Consider the following 22,570-nt stretch of genomic DNA (forward strand, 5'->3'; position numbering starts at 1 on the left):
TAAATTAAAGGGGAAACTAAATCACTCTGAGTTATTATTCAACTTTCGTCTTCAAAGGCAGGAAGGGTCGGTAGCCTTTAGGGGCTTGTCATACAAATTGAATTTGTTTTATCCATAGAAATCTGGAATAGCTTTAATTTGTTGGAGTTAGAGAATGCAAAAAGAACATGGGGCAAACAATTTAAAGCAAACGAAGAATAGGCTATCACTATCATCTGAAACTGAAAGGGTAATAAACAAGATGGCAGACAGATGTAAACACAGCAGGGATCTTGTTGATTTTATTGGCAACGACAAAACTTGGTACAAAAAGTGCTTTCTGGGGGCTGCAAGTGCTCAGCATGCATGGTCTCGACCAGGGCTGCAGGCAGCATCAGAGTCAGTGTGACTGTTTTATCACAAAGTGTAGTTAGAAGCTTTAAAAAAATACAAGCAAGCTAGACTGTATCTTGGATTCCCATGTGCTAGACAATCCATTTGGACAAAGCTAAATTTCTTTCTGTTATGTTGTAAAGTGCAGCATAATAGCTGGCTGGGACAGTGGATTGCAGGTGGTTGTAGAACATGGTGGGTTTTACAGTACCCCACCCTTTCTGAGGCAGATTTAAGAAACAAGAACAGTCTGGATAAGGCTATAAAAATATTACATTTATGGTAATCATTAATTAAAATGCTGTGTCATGTAAGAGTTGATTTCCATCCATCCATCCATTTTCTATATCCGCTCAGAGTCAGGGGAGGAAAGGGGGGGTGGGGGTTGGAGCCTATCCTAGCTGTCATTGGGTGAGAGGCAGAACACACCCTGGACAGTGCCAAAACATAACTGTTAAAAGAATTTAAAGGGCTGACCCGGATTTTTTCAAAGTGAGGTTGATCTGTATGAAGCACCTCAGTGTATTACAGCAAATGGAGGATTGTACAAAGCCCTGATAGACTAATATCAGCATGGTCGTTTTGCAAATTTACAAAAGGATTAAACAATAAAAAGGAACATTTGATCATTTGTTCAACTGTATACAGGCCTTGTTTTTTTTTAACCAGATTGGTTTAGATCCAATGTAATTCATTGAGGTACAACAGAGTTTTGCAACTAAATTACTCAAAATTGCGCTTGATTGTACTTCACCTACATTTGGTATTGTGGGGGAAAAATAATTTTGAAAAGGTTAAACCCATGTTTTGTTGGTGCTTTTGGCTCTGGTTTATTTGTTGGTTGGTTTTTTGGGTGTTACCACCCCCTTTAGACCTATTGTGGACTTCAACCTAATAAAATCTGGTCTTATGTCAGCCCTGGTCCTGGCCCAGTCAACTCAACCTTCCACATGCAGACAGACAGCAGCATTCACAGGGAACAACAAGAAGTCGTCATGCAAATTTCTATAATCTCTTTGTCATTTTGGATATGTTTCATCTAAAAATATTACAGGCACTTCATCAGTATCAAGACTGTATTACTTCTGCAGCACAATCTGATTGTCTCACAAACGGGTATCTTAAACTGAGCATGCAGATATATAAGTACAATCCCGGCAAATATTGGAGAAAAGCAAACATCTAGAAATTAAAAATATCATAGACATTCTATACAACAACTCAACATGCATAAAATATATTTGCCTGGGCAGTAAATATGTCATTTTTCAAACAAGTATGAAGCCAGTACAATAGGAATGCTGATACTGAATCCTGCGTCAGCTTTGATGCCAAAAGAAACGTAATCTTAGTTGGTTAAGGACACATTCCATAGTTCTGAGCAAAATCACCAAATAATACATTTTTGTAGAAAATAATAATAGTTTGGAGACAAACATATGTTTCTGTTTCTCATTTTTGCTTCAATCAGCTGGAGACAAAACAGCCACAAAGTTTCCAACCAACCCATGGGGCTAATATTATTAGCCTCTCATCTTCACAAACTTATCTTTGTCTGTAAATGTGCATTTCTCCAAAAGAACAAAAATGTCAAATATGAAACGAAGACCCGCCAGAGAGAGACATTTTGTTGCACAAGAAAAGGAACAGAAACTACTGGTTTCTGGTTGGTCTTTCGGGCTCTCACATTACACGAAAAAAAGGACTCATTTATACCTGAAGAAAATCAGACTAACACATTTGCTGGTTACACATACTGCACTTCCAACTCCTGCACTGCATTTACCAGATGCAGATATGAGTCCAGTGACCGTTAACATAAATAATAATAAAAAAAACTTTCCTCTCTGATGCTGGAAGCTTTCCTAAATAGATCTGAAATAATAATTCATGTTTGGATGTATATATTATTCTTTACTTGTACACAAGCTGACTTGTTCTTTGGCAAATATTACCAAAGGTTATTGTGTTCACAGTTAAACTAATTCAAATGTATGATGAAGAACATTAATGTCAGGGATAAAATTGTGAAAATGGTCCACTTGAATTTTGGTAAAATGAATATCAGAATCGGCCTAATTTGTTGATTGTTGAAAAATTTTAAAAAAATCAAATGGCCATTAAACATAGCCTTACTGAGTAATCTTTTGCAGTTGCCTCCAATCATATGGTCTTCAAACTAAACTGTAAAGTTCTGAAGAGGCTTTGTTGTCAAATGCACACATGCACACACAGATGCTGAGGTGAACACATCTTTGCTCTCTGTGTGAACCCCTGAGAGTTTGGAGCAACAGTACATGTTGACATGCTCCAGGCTGAACTGTTGCCTTATGACTCAAAGGTGCACAGACGGGAGGAGGATGAACATTAGCAGCAGCATTACCATCATCACACTGTACTATTCAACAGCTGTAACTACCAATTACTACATTCAGAGAGAGATAGGCTGGGGGGGCACTCTTCCAGAGTAATTCACTGCATGTTATTAACAGCTGCATGGAGATATCTAAAGCCTATTTTTAGCTCCACAGTGATGGGTGTTGACATGAATTCTGCCATGTGAAAAAGAAGGAGCTGAGACCAAATAACATTATTCCGCCTTGATGAGGCTCATCCCAATGGGGTTAAGAGTCTCCAGCTGCTGGTCTTCCTGCCTTTAACAGCTTGAGTGTTAGAAGAATATTAAAGAGTGCTGCATATGAATGAGACATCCACTCATTCATTGAAACATGAAATAGCTTTGCTTCTACTCATATGCTTGCTTCTTTTTAGTATTTATATGGTCACGTGGTCCTTCAGTGGGAATGCTAGAGTGCAAAATATGACTCAAAATTATGAGTGAAAGAGCTGTTTTAAAAATTCAAAGCAAACTCTATAAAAAAACCCAAAAAAAACAGTAATTGTTGATTTGGTTAAACAGGGCAGTTGGACTTTAATGAACCTGTCCGACAACTAGACTTAAATCCAGAGTACGTAAACTCAAAGATGATGTAGTTGACAAGTTACTTTATCGAATTAGCCACAGATGTAGCAACTATGAAGAACTGCAAACCAGATTACAAGATTTCTCCTGATTCATTTAAACGGAAGCTGTTAAGCAGCGAGGTTTATTTCTCCAACAATGCATGGGAAGCTGGCTAATATGCCAGTATACTTTCTTTAAACATCCAGAGTGAAAAAATCCATTTCCAGAAATGCAATATGATATTAATAAAGATGTATTCATTTGTGTAGAATCATTTGAAAATAAGAATTATGATAAAATATTTAGTGTTTCTATCTTAAGATACAGTCGTCCTTCTAACCTCTGTCGCACTGCACAGCCATGTTGCTACAGTAGCCGAGAGGGGACAACACTATAGTGAGGCTTTCACATTTTTGTGACCATTTGTGAATTTCATTCATGTGAAAATGAAAATGATTCCACTAAATTCCTGTCAGATGTTTTTCAGTGTAACACTGATGTCACTGTTATCATGACTATCAGTTTTTCCTTTGATGACACTGAGGTCATGAAGGACTTTTTTTTTTAAAGTTAATTGGTGTAGTAAACAACTATATTTATGTTGAAAGCCAAATTAATCAACAAATTAAAATGATCATAACTTTTTTGTCAAACTAAATTAAATTGAACGATTTGCCATATTCTGATTACTTAATTATTGACTTACTGACCTAAAACCACATTGAAGGCATTAGATTAGGTGCCAGAATTCAGTCCTAACATAGCTCGACATACATAGGTAACCATGACGGTTCAGTGAATTATTTGTCACTAAACACTGAAAGTCTCTGTATCCAGGCTAAGATAGTTTTATTTTATTTTATCCTAATTGCTCTCTAACAGTGCCCCAAAATTCACAAATTTAAAAAAGTTTCGAGTCAAATCTGGTCAGATAGATTCATGAAATTAAAGAAAATCTCTATTCACTCACAGTACGGACTAAAACTATGAGAACTGTGGTGTTTTCTAAATCAATTGATCCAAAATCCATTAGTGTCCTCTATAGGATTTCTGCTTTTTGTGAATATGATATTGCAAATATGACCATCAGGTAGAACCCTTTAAGCCCCTAACAACGATCTAAGTTGGTCTACCAATCCAAACATCAACAGTTTGATCCCCAGCACCACTATGTATGAATGTTTCTTTGGGCAGGACAATGAATGCCACATTTGCCCCCAATGTGCTTTTTGAGTTTGATAGAGAGCGAGAAAGTGCAGCATGAATATGCTGAATAAGCCGTGTTTGTCAATATGCGATCGAGAAACACATTGTAAAGTGCTTTTTAGAACCTAGACAAGGTTAAAAAGTGGCAGATAAGTGTGGACCCTTTACTACTTCACAAAGAAGTTTGCTTGATAAGAAAAATTGCAGCAGGAAGGTCAAATCAAATCTTAGCTCTTCTTTTAATCTGATGATTTACTAAAGTTACAGAACAATAAAGGATTTAGTGAAGAAAATGTTTAATCTGAGTAAATCCAATTTCTTTGTCTTTTGTAATGCAGATTTACGAAAACTTACTTTGAATCTACTTATAATTCCCTTCTTTCCTAAAACAGCTGTCTGATGTATATTCAGGTTTTTGTGCAGATGTCAAGATGGTTTTGAGTCCTTTAAACCTTCAGCTATGAAGCTATTTCAGAGCTTTGTAACTAAAGAGCAAATTCCACCCAACTTTGAAACACAAGAAATGACATAAATCCTGTCCGGTGGGTAGTGTTAAGCCTCCAGCAGGACATGCCACCTGCAGACCTGCTGTCCTTGGGTCTCTTTCATGTCCTGCCAATGGAGCTGCTCCTCTTCTCCGCTGCTGTTCTGGCCAAGGGCTATCCAGCCAACCATCTCTTTGCGTTTCATGCTGCGGCGGTTGTAGATGGAGACCAACAGCGTAACATCGGACAGCTGGAACAGTGCCACCTGGAAGACGAACGTCTCCTTATAGACAGGGTTAGGCTGACCACGACGCACAGATGTCTTACACCGAGAGATCTCCTGACCAACAGAGTTCAGTAGCGTCAGCCGCCCATAGGTGTCTGGAGCAGAGGAGGTGAAGGAGAAGGAATAAAGAATGATGAGGAGTTTTTCATGCAGGGATCTATTCTATACTTGTGCTTTCCTGTTCAAGGTTCTGCTGTCTTCTAGCCTGGGAATTCCCATGCTGCTTTGCACGCGATTTCATTCACACTGCAAAGGCAGCCTGGAAACCACCGCCCTTATTTTTGCCTGAGTTAGGGAACCAATCACAGAACGGGGGGGGGGGCAGCAAGACGATGACGACGTCTATGCGCTACACCGAAGCTTGTAGAGTGTTAATCCAACATGGCAGCGGACACAACGTTACTGTTCGATGCAGCCTTAGAAAGTGTTTTAAGTAGCTTAGAACGCAAGTTTTCATTTAAAAAAGAGCAACGTTTGGCGTTGAAAGATTTCATAGCCCTCTTCCTCGTCGAATTTCTGTAGCTCTACATACGTCATCTGGTATAAGTGATATAATTGGCTATGAATCGTGCGCAAAGCAGCATGGGAAGAACCAGACGCCATTTGATAGACATTCGTAGCGCCCAATAAACGGCTCTAGGCATTCGTAAACCACGCCTCAAATACGAGAAAATGCACACCTAGTTCCCAGACCACCATCTCATCGAGATGTGGACGCGTTAGCCAGGCTAGCTGTCTTCTGCAATTGCCAAACATTTTAAGAAGCTGCCCAATTTCCTGTAGCTAACAAACTTAGAGTTGAAGTATTAAGTAGCATATATAGAATATTTACTATGCAACAGTCATAGTCTGTGGCTTAACTAAATGCAAACTTAAGTATTTTCGACTTTAGAGTGTAAATGAAGGTTTGATCTGTGGGTATGAGAGCCCCTGCACACCTGGAGGCCTGTTGATAGCCAGGTTTCTGAAGTGGCTGCCTTTGATGAGCTCTACAGACATGCGTCCTGTGGTGGCGTTGTAGGAGAGACCCACGAGCAGCTCGGGGACACCACCATGGGTCAGAGACTGAGTGGAAGAGGCACTATCACTCTGAGACACAGCAGATAAACTCAGCTGGGAGCCCACACTCTAAAGAGAGAAAGGCAGTATGATATTGAATGCAATAATACATCTAAATGTGAACACAACATTGTTAAAGCCACACAAATCCCACCGTTGATGTCATTTTCCCACTCTTACCTTAATGTTACTTCGAGGATCAAGAACCAGTGTCGTCTCCATCTTAACCACGCCCAGGTTGAGCCCTACTAAACGCAGCACTTTCTCTCCCATCATTCGCTCACGGGACATTCTACCACCCAGCGCATACAGCCTAAATCTTATAGCCGACATCTGCAGGTCAGATGGCTCCAGGCGCGAGAATCGAAACGTCTCGTTGAAGTGTGGCAGCGAGCCCTTTTGAAGTGACGTCTTGTGCCGTTGCTTCTTGGAGGGCAGAAGGACCATGTGCACCTGCCAGGAGTCCATGCCGCTGCGAGCCTTGTCTGGGATGTCTCGAGCCGAGATTACAGAGACCAGCAGCTTCTCCGCGTCGGGCCGGTACTCCAGAGCGATGACCAGTTCTCCACAGGTAGAGATAGGAGGTCGAGGGGAGGAACTCACCGGGGGAGACGAGACCTCATCATTTGGAGCCTGCTCTTGCTGACAAGGATGGAGAAAGAACTATAATCTTACATTTAAAAAAAATCATACAAACAAGAGGAAAAATAAAATTCTCTTTTGCTGCCTACAAGATTACAGACTGTTTAGTTTGTACTTTTGTTGAGGATGACAGCCACATGACAGTTGGTTTTTGACAAACACATTGTTAAATATAAAAATGGAAACAGCAAACGTGTACCATGTGTAGCTTGTTGTCAAGGCATTTTCAGACAGCCTTTTTCTCCTTTCGTAAGGTCAGTAAGAAATGACAGGAGACAAAGGAGTTGGAGATCAAGTTGAGATTTGGCTGATCAAGAAATCTTTGACAGAGAACAGCTTGTAGGATGGCTTGAAAGACTGCAGGTGCATATAGACTGTGTAAACAGATGGATATATCCATTGAGACTTTTTTTGAGGTCTCTGGTTTAGCATTTTAGCTGTTGGTATTTTTTGGTAGTTTTTTATAAGAGGTAACGGGCAAGAAATGAATCTCGCTGAATAATGCAGAAACCCCACATATCTTTCTAAAGTGTGCTCTGCTATATTACTCTAAATTGGATCAAAATACACAATGTATAACATATTGATAACAAAGTGAGGTAGATTGATCAGTGCAATAGATCTTTCATAAAGCGGTTGGTTGGAATAGATACAGTGGAGAGGATTTTGTTCCTTTCCACAATCGCCTCAGGCACTGTCAAGTTTTGGTGGTTTTGATGGTTCCCTCAGTAAAGCTTCAACTTGAAAAAGCCCGGTCGGGCAAGGAACAACTCGAACAATGATTTCCCCTTTTTGTGTTTTTATTCAAGTTCTTTTGTTGGATTGATTTTCTTGACGGAAGGGGTTGTCTCAATCAATTAGTTAGGTTGAAAACCAGTTGCGTCTGACCTGTGAACTGAGGGATTTTTTTGGTTTCTTTAGTTGGTTTTTGTTTGTCTTTCTCCAAGCATTTGCTCTGAACAAACATTTGCTTCTCACTCCTCTGCTGCATGTGTTCATCTGAAGTTAAAATGGCCGTCGTTCAGGTAGTTGCTCTGTCCAGACAGGAAGTCAGTTGGGGTGCTGTGGTGTGGTTGTTCCACTGATGGTCTGCCCCCTGTAGGTCCGGCTGAAGACTGGTTGTTTGGATTGTTGTGAATGTGAATGTGATGCTTTGGATGTGCTGTTCTGTCAGTTGGCATGACAGGCACGCTCAGGACGGGAGATTGGACTGAAGACAAGTTTCGGTGCAATCTGTTGGTTTCCTTAGCTAGGAAATTGTTTTTGAATTGGCTCTATATGAATGAATTGGATTATTTTGAAAATAATTATGATTACAATGAATTGAACTCCAATTGGCTTGAATTGGACTGTATTATTTAAGTGCTTTGAGATGACATTTGTTGTAATTTGGCGCTAAACAAATAAAACTGAATTGAATTGAATTGAATTGAATAAATAGACTGTGAGAACATGACACTCCCAGGTTTTCTGAAGCTCCACTGATCCAACCCAATTTGTTATTTACAAAGCATTTCTTGATGCCTGTATTACCCTGTGTGTGCGCATGTGAATGTGTGTGGGAGGTGTTTACTGCACAGATTGCTCCCATTTTGTGGGAGTGTGATTCAATGACTGACAGGTTGTTAAATTCAATGTGCATACACACACAGACCAAGACAGTAGGTGCATTCACATTCAAATAAATACTTTCTGATCAGTATAATTCATATTGTACTTATTGTTTGTTTATTTGAAACGGAACTGCGTTGAGAAGGAGACCCTGTGTCTCAGTGACATTACCTGTACAAATACAGGTTCAGTAAATTAAAACAAATAAAGGATTTTTGATGAGCCTCTGTTTGTTAGCCAGTGGAGCGTTGACAGTGAATCAATTATTAACTATTTATGTCAAAGCTCGTAGCATCGGAGAGTCAAGTTTAGTGTGTTTCCTCCAAAATGAACCTAAGCGGATTTAACCTTGCGGAGGATTAATCCTCTCACAGCTGAATGATGACACCTCTGCCAAGCAGGATGAGTGTCAGCAGGGCTACGGTCAGCTCAACAACTCTGTTAAGTAATGCCTTATTTAATTTAATTCAAGAAAAAAGTCAAACGAAAACTCAGCTCATCTTGTTACTAGGACTTTGTTAACGGCCTTAGTAAGGTACAAAATATATCTTCAAGGGTTATAAATGTAAGGATTATCAGGTGCACAGTGTGATGGGTTATGCCCTGAAAAAAAATTTGCCTGAAGAGTGAATACAATATGAAAACTCCATAACGAGTAAAGGTCCCACTTTGCAGTCCGTTGCAAGAGAGCAGGCGACTGGCATGCATGAGTCAGAAATCAGAATCTATTTATTAAATGCAGTTCAAAGTTAATAAGAAAAAAGTAAAATTCATATTGCTGACAAATCAATGTCACTGTTGGAGCTGCTCAACATGGTGCAAGTCTTAACTTCTTCATTAAATAGTCATTTAATCTAGAAGTAAATTCCAGGGGTTTTAGGCAACTGCTGGAAAGGGTCGGCTCACTTAATTCACCAGATCTAAACAGCTAACACATGCTGAATGCTAACGGTCAAGGTAGTAGCTGATGTAGTCTGTTGCTTGGTTAGACACATGAGTGGTGACTTTCTTATTTCCCATCCTCGGCTTCATCAGTTACCAGTGTTGCTCACTCATTGGGCAGAGCAAATGCTCATTTAATCAGAGACATATCCTCTAATAGCTTGTAACAATATTCTTCATTTTTACCATAGAATAATCTTCATTTGTCTCTCTGTGTAGAGATTTGCATTGCAAATTAGGGGGATGGAAAAAAATCAGAGGAATTTTGTCCTTTTCACTGCACTGTACACAAACTGTTGTTTCAGTGTAAACATTGAATCTTTTTGAAAAAAGTGTTGGAACAAACTCAGTAGTAAAAACTTAACTTTGTAATAAAAGCTTCTGAATGCATGTAGGCATTGTGATTAGCTAGAAATGTACATACTCTGAAACAAAAAAACAGTGACAGTTTAGACTGTATGTGAATTGTGATTTACAGTACCTCTGGGCTCAAAGTGGAAGAGCTGTCTGTAGCTTCATTTTTGTCCACAAGATTCTCTGTGTCCTCGCTTCCGTCAGCAGCCTGCCGATTCGTACTCGGAATAGGACTGGCCCTGGTAGTTGATGCCTCAACTCCAGTAGGTTTGTCCAAAGACTTCCTCTCAGCTTTTTCTTCAACTGCAGAAAGTGGGTCTTGGAAACGGCTTGGATCCTCCATCTCTGCCAGAAGAATGTAACAAAATTTTAATCTGTGGGAGGGAAGACAGTCTGTCTCTGAACAAGGATGTAATTTCCACAAGGGACGGATTTGAAGCTTTACATTCAAATTTTTGTTCCACACCTTTTGTTTGAAAGTTAAATCTCTTTTGTGAATTGTGTCCTATCAATATATAATTTCAAAAATCAAGATGAGAAACTGTCTTGAAAATGTTCATATGTGTTGTCCTAAATCAAACATGAACATTCCTACACAATAATATTAAAGCACTCCACTACAAGGAAAAAACTAGCTTTGCAGTTGATTGAACCCTTACTGACCTAGATAAAACCAAATGTGTGTAGCCTGTGTTGAGGAGAAACTATCTGAAAACAGGTCTGCAAGGATGCATGGATGATTCTGTTTTCTTTTCTTTCTTTTTTTGTTATTCTGTCATCACAGGCGGTCTTCTTCAGGTTTTAAAGTTGTCATCTAACAAATGCAAAAGCCTGGAATTTGAATTTCCAGACTATCTGTGCTGGAATTGCAGCATAATTGGAATTGTATGCTTGTCTGTGAAGTCCTGATGGCAATTTGGGCACTTTTCTCAGACCTTTCACAGGACTGAATCTTTTCAAGCAGGAGGAAGTCATTTTTTTTCAAATTTATATCCCTGGATTTAGACTGGCAGGCATGATACATGCAACATATTGTTGGTGGGGAACCTATAGATAGTGCACATTTAGCTTATTTTAAATCTAAAAAATTACATAATTAGCTTTTGAAAATTAGAGTTTTTGCAGTAAAAACAATTTACTCTTGATACTGTAAATAATACCTTGACATTTTAAACTGGAGTTGATACAGTGATACATTATAACAGAGAGAGAATCATTAATTTCATCCGAACTTCTACATTTACTTGCACACAAATTTCAAGAATTTCTTAGCTACAGCTATAAGTTAGATGTATATACAGTATATATAAGTTGTATCATGCATATTTGACCTGAATGTTTTCTAACTAAATGACTAAAAAGAGAAAAAAACTCATCAGGCCCAGATATTCTGACGGCTACTTATTGAAGTGCAACTGGTTCTCAGAAAACCAGCCCTAGTTTTGAGGATTGTTGACAATCATTTTATGAGGCAACAATGTGCACTTTCTCCGCCATCTTCAACAGTAATAATTACAGCCAAAAATAACCCAGCCTCAGTAAACTGAACTCTCCTGCGAAAGCAATCCCATCAGAAGAGAAAGAAAGAAGGATAGAATGTTTCAAATGAAACAATCGAGCAGTAAAATTAATTCACATTGAAATACTTAAACATGGCTTTCAGAATCAGAATCAGAATCAGAATTCGTTTTTATTGCCATTGTTAGTGAACAGTGTTCACTAACTAGGAATTTGCTGCGGCGTAAGGTGCAAACATGTAACATAGGATATAATGATAAAAAATAAAGAATAAAAATATATGTATATAAATATACAGTATAACAGTTTCAACAGTATAAAGACTGGCTTTGCTGAAGACTAACAGGACATTTAGAGAGTCCAGTTTTCACTATTTCAACAGGGATGAGGAACATTTCAGTCTAACCTTGACCTTTTCCTGATGCAGGAACACCCTGTGGACAAGCTGTACCTTAGACCAATCAATAACAGTTATCTCTAATTCTTTGTCATCAAGACTTTTCCGACTGCCCTATCAATGGCTGCATAGAGACTTCACCATGGCAACAGGCTGAGGTGAGTCATCTGCCTGTGTGTATTACCTTCTTCATTTGTGGATTATGTCATTGCACCATTCACATGTTGTATGAAGATACAAGATGAGTTGAAACAGAGTGACCCTGACTTAACAGTATCAGTACCCACCAACTCCCAGCTGCTAGTTTGAAACAGAAGGGTGCATTAAGGTTTGTCCAAACTTCAGTAACTTTGTAAGCTTCACTCAGGCACCAAAGTATAATGTAATAGAGGACAATTCCTGTAATATTGTTCCATGAATGAGTCTATGGTATCTTTGTGGGTCAACCTAATTTTGCACTTCTCACAGAGAATATAAAAATAATCACATTTTTTATTCACTATCTGAATCTATATTTTTTTGTGTCTCACTAAAGGAAAACACAGACATGGAACTACCATTTTTACAAAATGTCCAGTTCGCTCGGATTCAAAAAGACAGACTTTGCCCCAACACACGTTATGTCAGTGTTTAAATGTAAACAGAAGGGAGGCCATTTCTATACCCACATTTAAATACTCACACTATAGTGGACTTAAGTTTCATTATCTGGGTTTTGCAGTTGTTGCTTTGGCTTAAAGAAGAGATACTATACCCTATTTTGTTTGACACGATTTCCTGATGTCTTACTGAAATGTATGAGACAGGATTTGGTAAAATATCTCTTGGTTCAGCCCTGTGATGGACTGGTGGCCTGTCCAGGGTGTACCCTGCCTCTCGCCCATTGACCTCTGGGATAGGCACCAGCCCCCCCGCGACCCGACCGACGGATTCAGCGGTATAGAAAATGAATGGATGGATGGCTGGATCTCTTGGTTCAAGAACAGTGGCCCTTCCTTCATCCCTGCTGATTCACCTCGTCAGAGACTAGGCTGTTTGGCTTCTCCTGACCATGGCAATTACTGACTAAGCTGCGAGGCAGGAAGAAAGTTTGTGAATAGAAAGTGACTGTCTCTGACAGAATGGAGCAGAGTTTGAAGCAGAGTCAGGCCGTCAACAAGAAGGAACTCCCGAAGAGGTTCAACCAACAAGGCTTTAACAGGACGTCCGTAAAGGTTTTAAACATGTTATCTGTCATCAAAACCTAGGCATCAAGTTTGCAATTTAAAGTTATGCTAGGTAATCCTAGAGAGCTAGCAAGAGAGCTAGCAAGATTCGAAAGTGGCCCCTCCTCTAAGCTCCACCCCCCCTCCCCATTCCGTCAGTGCTTCATCCAAAGCCGGTAGAACCGCGTGCGCACACGGAGCAGGGAGCCGGCAGAGGGGGGCGTAGGCAGAAAGCAGAGGCATCTGATTGGTTTTTGTAGGCGCTCCAATCCGATTGGTCAGCTTTTTCTCAGTCCTGCAGCTGCCACAGAGGTCTGATTATTTTCGTCCCTTTTTCTAAATACATCTTGTATAGATTTCTCTCAGGATAGACGGACCATTTCACCCAGTATTACAAAATGTGTTTCTGAACAGGATTACCAACCATGTCTTTAATGCAGTGCATGCATTCATAATGAAGCTATGCCTACAGTCATGCCAAAAATACTCTAGCTCTGTAAATATAAATAGTAACTCCATTGATCCGAGATGGAAATCATTTAGCATTGTAGCGCTGTAAGTTAGCAACAGATGTGAGTAAACAATATTTTCTCATTAACAGTAATGGACCAACTGAAATGGAGTATTACCCTCTAATATAGCTTAGACACTGGGCTCTTACATTTCCTGAGACTTTTTATTTTGGCACTGACTTCAGATACCAAAATATATGCTCTCAAGTACAGGATAAAATTTTCCATTCCATTGCATGATCTTTCCATAATATGATCCCCTAAAAGTATTAATTATTAGCATGTTGTTTGCTCAGTGTAGCAGTTGAGTTTTGTGTAACATCCACATTCTGTCAAATATATTTTTGTTGATGTCCTCATTGCACTTGGCTGTGGTGTGTTGATTTTGTTCTGAGTTCCAGGTGGGACTGAGCAGGTATCCAGGAAGTCCGGGGCGGAGTCTGGACTCATTTGCTATTTAAGGATCTGCGGGAGCTCCAGTCTTTGCCAGATTGTCTCTGTGGTAATAAGGCCTACCAGTGTTCTTCAGTGTCTCTAGGAAAGCTTCCTTGTCTAACTGTGCCTCTACCCGTGTTCCCAGTGCAACCTTGCTTTTCCTGAGATCTTTGGATACCTCCGCTGACCCCTTCACTGTGTCTGGATTACAACCTGCATTGAATACTGCTTCCTCACTTTGTACCTGCTGGCTTGCCCCGCTGCCATCCCGGACAAACCACACCACAGCTAGCATCACTCTCTACCCTTCCTGCGTTGGACCCTTCCTGGAAACATAGTAATGTTTATGTTTATGCATTTAGCAGACGCTTCTATCCAAAACGACTTACAAATGAGGATATAGCATTACAGCTAACATCAAAGCTAGCAATAAGCTACATAGAAGGAAACCACTAGTCAGGCTCTGTCAGAGGTGACAGGGGTGACAGTAGGGGTGCAACGGATCAAAAATCTCACGGTTCGGATCGTTCCTCGGATCAGTCACGGATCGGATCATTTTTCGGATCAGCAAAAAAAATAAAATTAAAGAAAAATAGACAAGACAAATAAACATGTTTTGTCTTTTTGTTTATTAACACTTAAATTATTAAATTGAAATGTATAAAATCAACTTAAAGTGCACAATTAACATCTTCTTTTCAACATAATCAAAGAAAAACAACTTAAAGTGCAACATAAAAACACACCGATAGCGTTTGTGATCGCTTTAGCCTGGTCGGATTGTGAAGGACGGGGCTGCTTAAATGCCGCGGTGATGAGCGGTTGTTGAGCCGCTTTCGGTTTCACTCCTGTAAGTGAAACACCGGGGTGATGTCGCTGCAAATGCGTGGCCATGCTCGATGTGTTTCCACTGTTGTGTGGCTTTCTTGTGCCACAGTGCCTACACACCGTCACGGTTTTATCCACCAACCTCTTTCCTTCTTCATTAAATTTGACAGGGAAGCCAAAATGCTCCCAAACAGGGGATTTAAATGACGTGGGGCGTTCCTCCGCTCGCCATGACCACGCTGTGTTGCAGGTTAGGGGTTTTCTTTATGTTAGCTATCGCTATGTCAGCTACGTGTTATGTCTGTGTGGTAACCTAGGCGACAGGTTTGTGTGGCAGCGTGAGCATATGGAAACAGACGTAACACTAGAGGTAGCAGTTATCGTTACAGTAGTCACCGAAGTCTAGCCTACTTTTATTTTCCATGCCCACTGTTCTACATGTAGTACGCTGAGGACAATAAATCACAAACAAGCCATAGGACTGTTTGCTTATTGAAGAGGGAACTGTTGCAGACTTTTACCCAGAGCGTGGAAAGTAGCTCTGTTCCTGGAACTAGCAGGAATGGTAACGGCTGTGTGAGGACTGAACATGCGCACAATTTTTTTTTTCATAAATCAATCCGCGGATCATATGTGTGCCAAACCGAAATAATTGATCCGAACGGATCACGGATCAATGATGATCCGTTGCACCACTAGGTGACAGTACATAGAGGGAAGTACAGAGAGAGAGAGTGCAATAGAGGGGGTAGGGATGTAGGAATGGGATTCCACTAGGATTGGAGATGCTCTCTGAAGAGCTGGGTCTTCAAGAGTTTCTTAAGCCCCTTTCACACTGAGACCCGCTACCTTAGTGGGTCCAAATTGCACCTTCGACCCACGTCGAGCAATGTGAACGCTTGGCGTGTTAGGTGACCCGTGTCGCCTGAAGCCGAGTTCAGGGGGCGTTGCCTAGTGGCAGAGCGTCACACGAAACACATAAAATGCTGGGCGTGTACAGTGACGTAGGCACAAGCCATGCGTCGGAGGTAGGGTTAAATACAGAGTGGCTTCCTCCCCAGATGGCGTGGCACATGTCAAAATATGGCCAGTCCAATCGCCCTCTGCCACTCCTGCCGTTGTGGTCATTAACCGCATGGAACTTTTTCCTCATGGCTTTCGGTTTGTTGGTCACCTGCGTCTTGCTGCGTGGGAAACCGCGCTCTCCCATCTTTCTCGCCAGCCCTTCCAGCAGAGGTCCATCTTTCACCGTCCCCGACATGTGGCGGTAAATAACGTCCTCTGCTCGGAGGCTGAGGAGCTCGCGGACCTCCTTGTCTCGCCAGTTGGCGCCAGCCTGGGTCGGCAGTGTGAACGCAACAGCGGACATGCTAAATTTGCGGATTAAACGCGGGTTATTCCTCAGTGTGAAAGGGGCTTTAGAGATAGACAGGGATGCCCCAGTTCTTGTCGCACTTGGTAGGTCATTCCACCATCGCGGAACAACACATGAAAAGAGTCTGGATTGTCTTGTGTGTGGTGTAAGTAAGTAAGTAATATTTATTTATATAGCACCTTTCTCAGACAATGAAGGTCACAAAGTGCTTCACAAGAAGTGCACGTAAAATACAATAAAAGTCGACAATAAAAACATACAGTTATAAAAAAAAATAATAATTAAAAAAAATTTAAAAATAAATAAATTAATTAATTAATTAAAAAAAAACAAAAAAAAAACATAGGCAACGCTAGACGACAATCCTTTGACGACCGGAGTGACCGAGTCGTGATGTAAGCCTTTTGCGAGAGCATTCGAGTAGATGGGAGCCGTTCCATTAAGCACTTTGTAGGCTAACATCAGTGACTTGAATTCGATGTGTAAGCTCTCACTGAGCTACAGCTATCTTTATTTGAATACAACTTGGACCAATCTTACTGTTCCTCCTCTCTTCTTAAAGATATTACGGGACTGGATTCTCCATGGACCTACCATGCACTGACTAATAAACCAGTTTCTTTACCCAAATCTCCCTGTGTCAGTCTACTTTTGGGTCCCACCTTGTGTGTCTCGGCTATGAGTTGATTTGTTAGTGGTTTCCATAGCACAGGTTTTTGATTTGATTTAGTGGTTCTGGACATTTTGTATTTGGACAGCAATGTACGGTTCCAGCTCAACAATAATCCAGATTATGTTTTGTTGGATTTTGGAATTATCATAATTTGCAGTGTTTCAGTTTAGGAATCGCATGTTTTTAGCTAGAGCTGCAAGTCGTTGTGGTGGTTCTTGCTGTTACCTCACAGCAAGCGGGTTCCCTGCTTGAATACTGGCTAGAGTTTGTTCTCCCTGCGCATGCATGGGTTTTCTCTGGGTACTCTGGCTTCCTCCCACAGTCCAATAGCGTGCATGTTAGGTTGAGTGGTGATTCTAAATGGATCCTAGGGGTGAATGTGTACGATTGTTTTCTTTGTTGACTTGGTGACCTATAGGATTAAGTATGGGGAAAATGAATGAATATTATAACTGTGACAACCTCTCCCTTTGAGATATTGAAATCTTTTATTTTAACATCAGGAGCTGTTTTTTTTTTTTTTTTTTTGCTACATTCCAAAATTATCACTGGGCTGTTCTGCAAACAATTTTATAGTTTTACATATTTCAGGACAGAATAGTGTAGGATCTACACAGCTTTTGCAAGATTCAATATTTTCAAAAACGAAAATAAATAATAACAATAAATAAAAAAATACATTTTGACAATTACCGCCAAGAACCAATCACGTTTTAAAAAGGCCCAAACTAGCTCTGAAACACAATGCAAACAGTGCTGACATTCAAGATGAGTCTTCAAAATTGATGCTCAATGATTGTTTAATGTGTTTATGGATCTTCATTGTAGTTTCAGACTCTGGCAATCTACCTAGGGTGACTATAGCTATAGGAAGGGGCCACATGTCCTTGGGCAGGATGCTGAACCCCACATTGCCTACCGATGCATCCATGATGTGCTGTATGAGTGTTAAAGTGCTTTGAGTGGTCAACAAGACTAGAAAAGCGCTATACAAGTACAGTCCATTTACTTTTCAAGATGCAACTGGTTGAAGTGACAAGGTAACCCTGTTACATCAACTATAAAAACATTGGTGAGCTTGTTCTAGACTAGTTCTGAGACATGGCAAATCTTTATACATCATCAATCTCTTTTTGTAATGCCAAAGGAAGGTTTAAGAGAATATCACCCTTTAAGACATGAGGGGCCCTAGAGGCACAGACATACTCATATATTGCATCAGGTCTTAATAGGAGTTGGTAAAGTATGATTACCCACAAGTCAATGTTTTGAATTTAGTACCTTCACAGTCAGATGGCTCAGTGCTGCCCTCCTCCTGGTCCGACAGGCGGGTGAATTTATGGCGTCGACCCAACGCCAGCTGCGTCTGGTGGGATAGCTCTACACTGCTGTTAGCTGCCGCAGTGCGGAAACTCTGTGAACGTGACACCGAGATCTCAAACTGCTTCAGGACCTCGTCTTCGCTGTCAGAGGAACTAGTGGCATCAATGTCATCATCACCATAACTGTTCACTGGAAAGAGGTACACACAGGGAAACGGAAGGATTGGCACATGGGAAAAGCTAGGAGAATTCAGGAGAGAAGAGGTAATCCAGACAGAAGGAAGGAGCAGCAACAAAAATATTTAATTGACCCTCTTATTTAGGGGCTAAGTCTGTTTGATGTCATAAACTTTGGCCTAAATTCTAGATTAAAAGCATTCGCTCATTACTGGATCCCAGACTTTTTACTGGAAGGCTGACAATTAAAAGGAAAAAAAAGTGAAGCACTGAAAATTAGCGGCAAAACATAAGCAAGCACTACTTTTCGCAAGCGCCCGGTGACCTCAGCTATCTAAACTGATGGCTAAACAGAGGCTTTTGTGGACAAAACAATATTATCAAAAATTTATTTGGGGGCTAAGTCTGTTTTTAAACAAGTTATAGTTGTATAATATATATATATATATATATATTGGTGTATTTGTCATGGACATAAGAAAGAAGTAACCACCTCAAAGCTCAGCAAAGTGATCATTATTCTGTACTTTGGAGAATAAAAATGTCTGTCCTTAATAAAAGCTAAGGAGAGCATATAAAGATATGTCCTCTATGCTTCTGATGAAAATGATGAAGCCTGTTTGTAAGGAGGAGGGTCACTTCACTCCGTTCATAGTTAAACATAATTGGATAGCAACAGCTGAATGAATGACGTAGTGGAGTGATCATTCCCTTCTTCTCTAAAGTGCAGGTCACCATACCTTCTAAAGTGTTTGCCATGGTTACCTACAGAACAGGAAGGAAGCTGTGCGTTGAGTGGGCGAGAAATGGCTGATTGGATTGTTATATTCTGCCTTTTAAAGGCTTTTAAAAGGCAGACTACTTTGTGTAAGAAACACACATGGCATTTGGGGAAAATAGTTTGTGTGTGTGATTTTCAAATTTTCACTCAAGTAATAGCATTTCTCTTTTCCCAAACATCTATTCATTGCCACATTCTTCTCCTCTCTTTTAAAATACTTGCTTTGGATGACAAAAGGGAGGCTTTGGAAGGGTAGAGCTGGAGGAACGTACGTAGTGGTCTCCATGTATAAATAGAGAGCTATTTTCAGTATGAAGGAATGAAATTCATAGAACTGTCCAAAAGCTCTAACCCAAAGTATTCTAGATGTTAAAGGATCTGGTTAAAATCAATTTGTAACTCGTACACTGTCTGCAGTATGTCATCATTTATTGGAAATGGTTCCAACTATTCCATGGCACTACCATAAACCGCTGAGATTTATAATAAATGTTTTTCTTCAACATACATTTGATACAGAATACCTTTATCTGTATGCTCCAAGACATGTCAGTCAGTAAGGCTCAAAACACCTTTCTTTGATATGTAGTAATTCTAATATTATTTTCAAAAGGATAAACCTCTAACTGATCAGAATGACTCCATAATGACTTCTAAGAAAAATCTACTGACTTAATTTTTGACAGAAGGTATGTTCTTTGAACTGCAGTTGATTGAATACTGAAATGTTTCTGTTCCAGTGTCGAGGCAACCAGCAATATTGCACTCTAAGGCGCTTCAACAGTGGCTTCAGTTTTCCAACTAGTGACGAGAAAATTTGTGATCACAGCATTTCTATTACAAAGACTTGAACATATTATTGGGATTAAAGGAACTGCATTAGGCTGGTTTAAGTCATATTTTTCTGAGAGATTCCAGTTTGTTCTTGTAAATGAAGAATCTTCCTCACACACCAGAGTAAGTCATGGAGTTCCCCAGGGTTCTGTGCTTGGACCGATTCTTTTCACTTTATACATGATTCCATTAGGTAACATTATTAGACAGCATGGCATAAATTTCCATTGCTATGCTGATGATACCCAGTTGTACTTATCTATGAAACCAGATGAACCCAGTAGGTTGGTCAGACTACAAGCATGTCTTAAAGACATAAAGACCTGGATGACTCAAAACTGTCTGCTTCTAAATTAAAACAAAACTGAAGTTGTTATCTTTGGACCCAAGGGCTTTAGGGATAAATTGTCTTGCTATATAGTTACTCTAGAAGGCATTTCCTTGGCTTCTAGTACTACAGTGAGGAACCTTGGAATTATTTTTGATCAGAATTGATCATTTGACACACATGTAAAACAGGTTTCCAGGACTGCCTTCGTTCACCTTCGTAATATTGCCAAAAGTTAGGAACATCCTGTGTCAGAGAGCTGCAGAAAATCTAGTCCATGCATTTGTTACTTCAAGACTGGACTACTGTAATTCTTTATTATTGGGCTGTCCCACAAATTCTCTGAAAAGCCTCCAGCTGATCCAAAATGCTCCAGCCAGAGTTATGATGAGAACTAACAGGAGAGATCATATTTATACTGTTTTAGCTTCTCTTCATTGGCTCTCTGTTAAATTCAGAAAATTTAGAATTTAAGATTCTTCTTCTCACATATAAAGGTCTTAATGACCAAACTCCATCATATCAGATCTCAATGTTAGATATTTTCCCAATAGAGCACTTCACTCTCAAACTGCAGGTTTACTTGTTGTTCCCAGAGTTTCTAAAAAGTAGAACGGGAGGCAGAGCATTCAGTTATCAGGCCCCTCTCTTGTGGAATAAGCTGCCAGTATATGTCTGAGAAGCAGACACCCTCACTAACTTAGGCTTAAAACCTTTGAATGGTGTTATGGTGTTTGCTGTCTCCTCTTTTCTGTCCTCTCAAACCCCACCTGGTCGAGGCGGATGGCCACCCTTCCTGAGTCTGGTTCTGCCAGAGGTTTCTTCCTGTTAAAAGGGAGTCGTTTCTCCCCACAGTCGCCTCATGCATGCTCAGGAGGGAGATTGGACCAAAGAGAAGTTTCGGTTCAATCAATTGGTTTCCTTAGCTAGGAAATTGTTTTTGAATTGGCTCTGTATTGTTTTTGAATTGGACTAATTTTAGAATTTAATTAATTGGATTTGATTGAATTATGATCACAATAAATTGGAATCTAATTGGTTTGAATTGGACTGTATTATTGAAGTGCCTTGAGATGACATTTGTTGTGATTTGGTGCAATATAAATAAAACCGAATTGAAATGAATTGACCACATCCTGTGGAGAGTCATGTGACTGCTAAGCTTAAGCAGTGATCTATTCATGTCTATTCCCTGACTTAACACACAGCTAACATGCTGCTCACGACGTAAAAGGTTGGTACCAAAGTAAACAGTGCTATGTGGAAGAATTCACACTTTTGATATCTATTGAATTTGAATATAACATATGCTGGAAAATCACTTCCCCTCCTCAGCTTGTCATTGTATTCAGAGGAAGACCATATTTTTCTATTACATTTATAGTTATCTGATTATGACTAAATTTCCAAACACATTTTATCATAAGTTGTGGTTGCAAGCAGCCCCTACCTCTTGTTGTGATGCTCCAGAGAAGTAGAAGTTGCAAATGATATGGAGTGACTCTGAACAGGATGTGTTGTTTGTTCAGGAAACCAACTGGAACTACCAGAGGCTCCACCTACTGCAGGTGAGGAACCAACAAACTGGCTCAATGTTTGCTCACAATTTGACTCACAATCTGCACTAATCTGCTGCTGTAAATGTGAGGGCTTTATGAGAGATCAGAAATCAGAAAAGTCTACAAACCACTGCAGTGGGATTTTAACTTTAACTTAACTTTGCTCTTTGACCTAAATGCCTCACAGGTACTCAATTAGAACAGAACTGTTGGGCAGGATTTACCCTCTTCAGCCCACATGAATGAAATTATCACTGTATCAATTTTTTTCTTATGCTTTCAGTCCTGTGTCTCGATCCTGGTCATTGTGAGAATGCTGTAAAGGTTTAAAAAAAAAAAACGCACTTCCCCTTTAACTGGGGTCTCGTTCAGAAATTTGAATCAGCCAGTTTGGGCCTTCAATACTGATTTTATTCATGCACAAACCCGATTTGGGAGAAAAATGCTCTGTGGAACTCATTGAACAAATTAAAAACATCTTTTTCTTTTATTTGCATTTTTCCATGTCTGGTGTTTTGTCCTCCTCAACCTGCAGGTTGGACTTAAAGCCCTTTCCTTGCTCCTTTTTACAGCATTAATAAATCTTTATACCTGACAAAGACTAGAGAACATCCTTAACTGATAGCCTGATACAGGTATATAGGACAATGAAAAAAAAAAAAAAAAAAAAAAACTGTCTTTGATGTTTTCAAAACATCTTTACT

At 40.0% G+C, this 22,570-nt stretch overlaps 1 protein-coding gene across 4 annotated transcripts in view; it reads right to left on the reverse strand.

The window, feature by feature from the left end:
* Positions 1–255: 255 nt before the first annotated feature.
* The window catches only part of syt16 (synaptotagmin XVI), a 43,384-nt gene continuing 21,069 nt past the window's right edge, over positions 256–22,570 (reverse strand). For all 4 annotated transcript variants that reach the window (XM_075448809.1, XM_075448808.1, XM_075448806.1 and 1 more), the window contains 5 exons: positions 18,147–18,377; positions 10,050–10,267; positions 6,554–7,015; positions 6,253–6,442; positions 256–5,409 (listed from right to left, as the gene is read on the reverse strand). In XM_075448809.1, coding sequence (XP_075304924.1) covers positions 5,096–5,409; positions 6,253–6,442; positions 6,554–7,015; positions 10,050–10,267; positions 18,147–18,377 — 1,415 coding nt within the window. In that variant the 3' untranslated portion in view covers positions 256–5,095. The remainder of the gene's footprint in view (positions 5,410–6,252; positions 6,443–6,553; positions 7,016–10,049; positions 10,268–18,146; positions 18,378–22,570) is intronic.

The sequence above is a fragment of the Odontesthes bonariensis genome, chromosome 17 (genome assembly GCF_027942865.1).
Source record: "Odontesthes bonariensis isolate fOdoBon6 chromosome 17, fOdoBon6.hap1, whole genome shotgun sequence".
Lineage (NCBI taxonomy): Eukaryota > Metazoa > Chordata > Actinopteri > Atheriniformes > Atherinopsidae > Odontesthes > Odontesthes bonariensis.